At 33.5% G+C, this 5,671-nt stretch overlaps 1 protein-coding gene across 3 annotated transcripts; it reads right to left on the reverse strand.

The window, feature by feature from the left end:
• Positions 1-304: 304 nt before the first annotated feature.
• Positions 305-5,302, reverse strand: LOC107851555 (putative uncharacterized transmembrane protein DDB_G0293028). Of its 3 annotated transcripts, none has more exons than XM_016696618.2 (3): positions 4,966-5,289; positions 3,557-3,634; positions 305-509 (listed from the first exon to the last, which is right to left on the reverse strand). In XM_016696618.2, exons 1-3 carry the CDS (start codon positions 5,119-5,121, stop codon positions 447-449), a joined length of 297 nt encoding a protein of 98 aa, XP_016552104.1. In that variant the 5' UTR covers positions 5,122-5,289; the 3' UTR covers positions 305-446. The 3 variants fall into 3 exon arrangements, with proteins under 3 accessions (XP_016552104.1, XP_016552106.1, XP_016552105.1); XM_016696620.2 differs by lacking the exon at positions 305-509 and adding an exon at positions 949-1,186 and having other exon boundaries at positions 4,966-5,302; XM_016696619.2 differs by lacking the exon at positions 305-509 and adding an exon at positions 949-1,189 and having other exon boundaries at positions 4,966-5,288.
• Between the last annotated feature and the right edge of the window lie 369 nt (positions 5,303-5,671).

The following is a 5,671-nucleotide window of genomic DNA, read 5'->3' on the forward strand; positions in this document are numbered from 1 at the left end:
TAGCGTAACATTTGAATTTTATTAAAATGAGATACACGCGCGAAGCACATATACCTAAACTAGTATATAAAAATAGTTGAAAACAATAATTAACGTTAAAATAAAGGTAATATTTGTCTAAACAATGAAATATATGTTCTCACATCACTTGTGAAGATGCAAATATGATGAATTTCCTTGGGTATGTGATATGATGTTATTGCTTTATGTTCTCGTTTCATTTTGATTGAATCGGTCATTATTCAAATGCAAAGTAATCTGTTTGCTTCTGCATTTTTGGTACTCCTAAATTTGTTACTATTCCTTTCGCAAACAAAGACCAATTTATTGGCATGCTAAGCATACGAATTCAACCCTTGTTCTTGCTTAACATGAGAAAATCTCAAGAAGCAAAGTTGAGCGGAACACAAACTGTGCATTCCATTGTCATACGTACAGAAGATACATTACAGAGTCTCAACTCCAGCGGATGAACCCAGGTTGGCAGGGTCAATTCTACCCATGTTTTCCTGCACAAGGAAACGATGGAAACCATTACTCAAAACTTCAGTTGATGGTGATAATTCTGTACCGTACTTTCTCTTGGATTGATGAGAATCAAAAGTTCTGTACGCAGTCCAAAACATCCATTCTTACACTATCTGCAGTGTATAATTTCCTAACATAAGGCACTTACACCTAGCTCCACCCCTGGTTCTATGTGCTTACAGTTAGTATAGTCATGCTTGCAATAAGAAGTCCACATTTCTTATAACTACTCCTAGATTGACTACTGGAAAGACCGGCTTACAAAAATGTCCAATCTGCTAAAGACATTAATGAAATTCAATAAAACATTTTTACCATCATCTTTAATCTAAAAGCCAGAGGGTTGTTTCTTACTTCATGTAGATGAGATTTACATTATGATTAACCAGGCAAGTGAAGAAACGTAATGTAGACAGGAAATTAGCAAGCAGTACATATTAGCCCCAAAAAAGTTGATCCTGACAATAGCAAGTTAACAAGTATCATACACAACAGCAGCGCACTAAAAGCAAGATTATTAAACCATATTCTGTACAAGGATGAGCTTGATGAGAGATGAGGAGCAACATGTCAGCATAACATTATTTTATCAGCACGACTTGAAAGCAGGAGTTGCAGGTAACCCACTTCAGCTCTTATGAGCCTCTTCTTCAGCTTTCTGCTAAATATAAGAAATGACAGTGAGAAGAAAGTTGGCAAAATTGTCTATAAGGGACATGACCAAGTGCAAGCTGATTCAATTTGTAGATTAGAAGCCCAGCAACCCATTCATTCTAGATGCATTACATATTGTTGAATTATATCCAGTTCTCACTTGAAGATCAAGTTGACGTACGTGCATGTGTTTGCGTATTTTTTATCAACACTTTTTTTGGTAAAATAAAAGTGTTCGGAGAATTAGAGTATGGTCATCGAGCCAAAGAATCAATTCCAGTTTCTCTGCTTTAAAGAACAATAAAGATTTTTACATAAAAAACTTTTGAAGTAATGAACGAAAAAACTAACACAAAACATGGATCTAGAAACTGATAACTGATATGTCACGAAGAATTTCTAGTTCATTAAATATGATCTCAAGTCCCAACCATCACCTTCTCCGACCAAGTTTATGAATATTAAAAATCCTACATATTGAAGATGCAATTCAGAATCATACTCGCGTTTACAAGGCGTATGGTAAGAAGTAAAGAATGAGAATGGTTCTCTATGAAGATCCTCCAATCTTTTATACACAATGAACTTTTGAGTGCACCAAAACTTGAAAAAGACTATTCCTCATATGTACAAATACATTTCTAGACCCCTCAAAAGCTCTCTTATTATTTCTTCCCAAAAGACTCACAAGTTTGCTTTAGAATCGTACTAAACACTTCCCTAGAATCTTCTTCCCCAACCAAATATCGAATGATTCCTACTTTGTGTGACATGACCAAAAGTACCATTACATAGTAAGACTCTAATTCTACTACTGCCAAACCATGAAATACCATATATGCCTTGGGTGACCACTCTGGTTTGTTTTAGTGATAAGTTGAGAACACAACACACAATTAGAGTTAAGAGTTGGAAATAATACCCAGCATTAGTCAACTGGTAAAACACGAAGGAAAACAGTTCATCGATCTCTACAGTCCACACCCGATTCATCCGTTCATTGATAAGGTAGAAATAAGTGAAAATGGATTGAAAAGAAATGTTCCATTTTCTAAGTTACGAGCAACTGCATTCCAAGACACTAAATTGGTATAGTTCTTTAAAAAAAATCAAATAGACATAACCAACGAGAATGAAATCATCGACCAAAGTAATGAAATACAAGGTACCAGAATGAATAAGTTGCTATGGAAATTAAAGTCAGCTCACTTTACCATTTCAAATGGTTTATTGCACGAACTATGAATCACATGCGTTATTAGTATGACATTCACAGAAGCGACATGGGAGATGCTTGGATATTGGACATTGGGTCGCTCTATATGGGCGTATGGGTTGCCTGACCCAGTTAGAACAAATAAGGATAAACTTTACTAAGAGAAGTTACTGCACTCCAAAAAGTAAGGGACACCACCGGTTAAAGTAATAAAGGAGGAGACTCAGATCACAATTCATGACTCTCATCCAACAAAAACACTCGTCCCCTTCTTCATAGGGAAAAATATTTCTCCCATTCCCTCCGATAATCACACCATCAAGACATTCAAGGGTCGTTTGGTTGCTGAACCAGTTCTAATGAGATTATAATGACGGCACTCATAATCACAAGGTCATTTAGAGAACATGCTTGTATTGATAATATTTGGTTCATTGGGTTACTAAGATAAATTGAGATAAATTATTAAATGACTTTGGGAGAAGATCAAATTTGTCATTTGGGTTAGTAATGCAGGATACCATAATCCCACATTTCATCCGGAATTGTTATCCCCTATCCGATACTCTGTTTCTTTTCATTGATTTGTTGATCTCCAAAAGCTCCCATAGCAGCTTAAGCATATGCTATGTCAAGCAATCTCCGCTGCATTAACAAGTAACAACCCTTCTACCACCTATCTGATTTAACCTTAAATTAACAAAGAACGATAAATATAACTCCTTTTCAGTTAGTCATGAAAGAAGGCGAAATTAAAAACGATTCTCACCAATAAAAACCAAAAACAGTCTATTCTTCCGTTGGAATAAGCTAGCGTTTGGCCATAGATTTTGGGAGTAATTTTTAAAAATTTATCATCAAGTATCTGTTTGTACATGAAATTTAATCTTCAAATATTTTCAACATCATCATACCCAGTGTATTTCCACAAAGTGGGGATCTTCAAATATTTTCAAGTTCTCCAAAACTAGTCTTAACCGAATTTTGAAACTTCCATCCACAAAACTTCAAATTTTTTCAAATGCAATGCATGCCCACACACAATTTCGAAAACTCAATATGTCGAGTTTCAAGTTTCTAACTGCAAAATTTATGAGCAAACAGGAGCTGAGAATAACAAAATTTTGAAAGATGACTGAAAATTGAAACAATAGGTACCTTGTCAGCTTTCTCTCTTTCAGCTCTCTCCTTTTCAGCTTTCAGCCTCGCCTTCTCCATTCTTTCCCTCTCCATTTTCTTTTTTCACCAAAAAAACAAATAACTATATAAGAAATTTTCACTTTTTTCAGGAAAATTATTTCGCTTTATCCAAAAATTGTTGTTTGGCTATATCATTTTTTCATGAAATCTAACAAACTTAGCTACTAAGATTTATCATATATATATAAATAATCTTAAAACAAACAATTTAAAAACAAAAAACCAGGTGATTTCTTCCCATCTATGTCTTGATGGACAGAGTTACCGGGCAGAACCAGTAATTTTGTTGAAGGTGTTCAAGATTTAATTTATATGTACGAAAAATAATATTTGATATATATACTTCATAATTCATATAATTTTTTATATACATAATATAGTGGGTAGAGTTACAGGCGACCAGAAATAGAAATTTCGTTAAGTATGTTCAAGATTTAAATAATTTTTAACCTATATGCTTTGTAGTCCTTGTGTTTCTGGCACTTCTCATTTCCTGATAGTCGAACAGTTTAAGTTCGAAAATGTATTTGGACATAAAATCTTCAAATTTTTTTGAAATATTTTTGATATATTTAGGAAAGGCATAATACATAAACATGCCCTTTTAACTTGGCCTCAAATCACATCTATCTCCAACTTTGGGTGAGCACAAATAGCACTTAAACTAGTATAAAGTTGAATAACTAGACACACATGGCCTATGTGGCATAATACACGTAGGACGTCACGTAGGACAAGAATTGGTCATGTAGAATGCCACATCGGACATATATGTCTTACTTATTCAACTTTATATAAGTTTGAGTAACTACTTGTGCACACCCGAAATTGAAGGTCATACATGTAAGTTGAGGTCAAGTTAAAAGGGCATGTTTATGTATTGTGCCTTTAGAAAATAGGAAAAAGTATTATAAATCATTTAAAATACTACTACTAAAAATCTTTGAATCACAATCTGAAAAAGTGCTTTATAAATTAATACAGAAAGAGAATAATTCTTTATATACATAATATAATATAAATTTTTGAGGAAGGTTGTTCGATACGCCATCCTTTATGTGGCTACTTCACTCCACGGCCTGAATACAACAACATAACCCGTATATTCCCACCAAGTGGGTTTGGGAGGATAAGCGTACAAAGTAGATACCACTAAACTGTTTCCGATAGACCCCAGTTCAAAATAAAACAATCTAGAAAAGGATGAATAAAAGGACAAGATACAATAAAAATTAAGAGAGCTAATAATACCATAGACAAGTTTTACCTAGTAATACAGCAAAAATACAACATTTTGAAATAATACCAATACTATAGCTAATAACACAGCCCGAATACCATGGTTAGGGATGGAAAAGGAAAAATACCTGAATGTAAACGGTCTCTTTAGCACGTTCTTCTTCACTAAGGATTCTACCTTTGTTATCGCTGAAGTATTTTAGGCCTGAAATTGTTGATCTACCACTACCACCTTCCATTAAACGACGGATTCCACTGCTTGAAACGACACTTCTCATTCCCATTTCTTTTATTTTTTAATTTTAATTAGTTAACAACAGAGAGAAGCGAAGGGGGGTTGGTGACTAAGAGCTTATATGAAAGCAGGTGGAAGTTCCAGATTCTGCGCTCTCGTACGGGTTCTGTTGCCATGATGACACCAGAAGCTAACGTGTAATGAATTTTCTGGATAAATTCAGAAAATTACTCTGTCCGTCCCAATTAAATAGACAATCATTTTTTTTTTTATGAATTTTAAATATTTTAAATTATTAATTATTATAAATAACAATATGAGTAAAATCTCACAAATAAAGTTCGAGAATAATATGTATGCAAACGTTGCCACTATCTTCATAAGATAGAGAGGTTATTTGCAGAAGCTGCTATACTCAAGCAAGGTCTTTCGGAAAATAATTATAATATAACAATAATTGTAATTATCGTTATAATAATTATAACAATTTATTATTATAATAAATTGTTAATGAGTACGATTTATAAATTTTTATATAATTTTCAAATATAAAAAACTTAAGCAAGGGTTAAAAAAAAAAAATCTGCGAAGTTCTTGTT

Source organism: Capsicum annuum, chromosome 12 (genome assembly GCF_002878395.1).
Source record: "Capsicum annuum cultivar UCD-10X-F1 chromosome 12, UCD10Xv1.1, whole genome shotgun sequence".
In the NCBI taxonomy this organism is placed as follows: domain Eukaryota; kingdom Viridiplantae; phylum Streptophyta; class Magnoliopsida; order Solanales; family Solanaceae; genus Capsicum; species Capsicum annuum.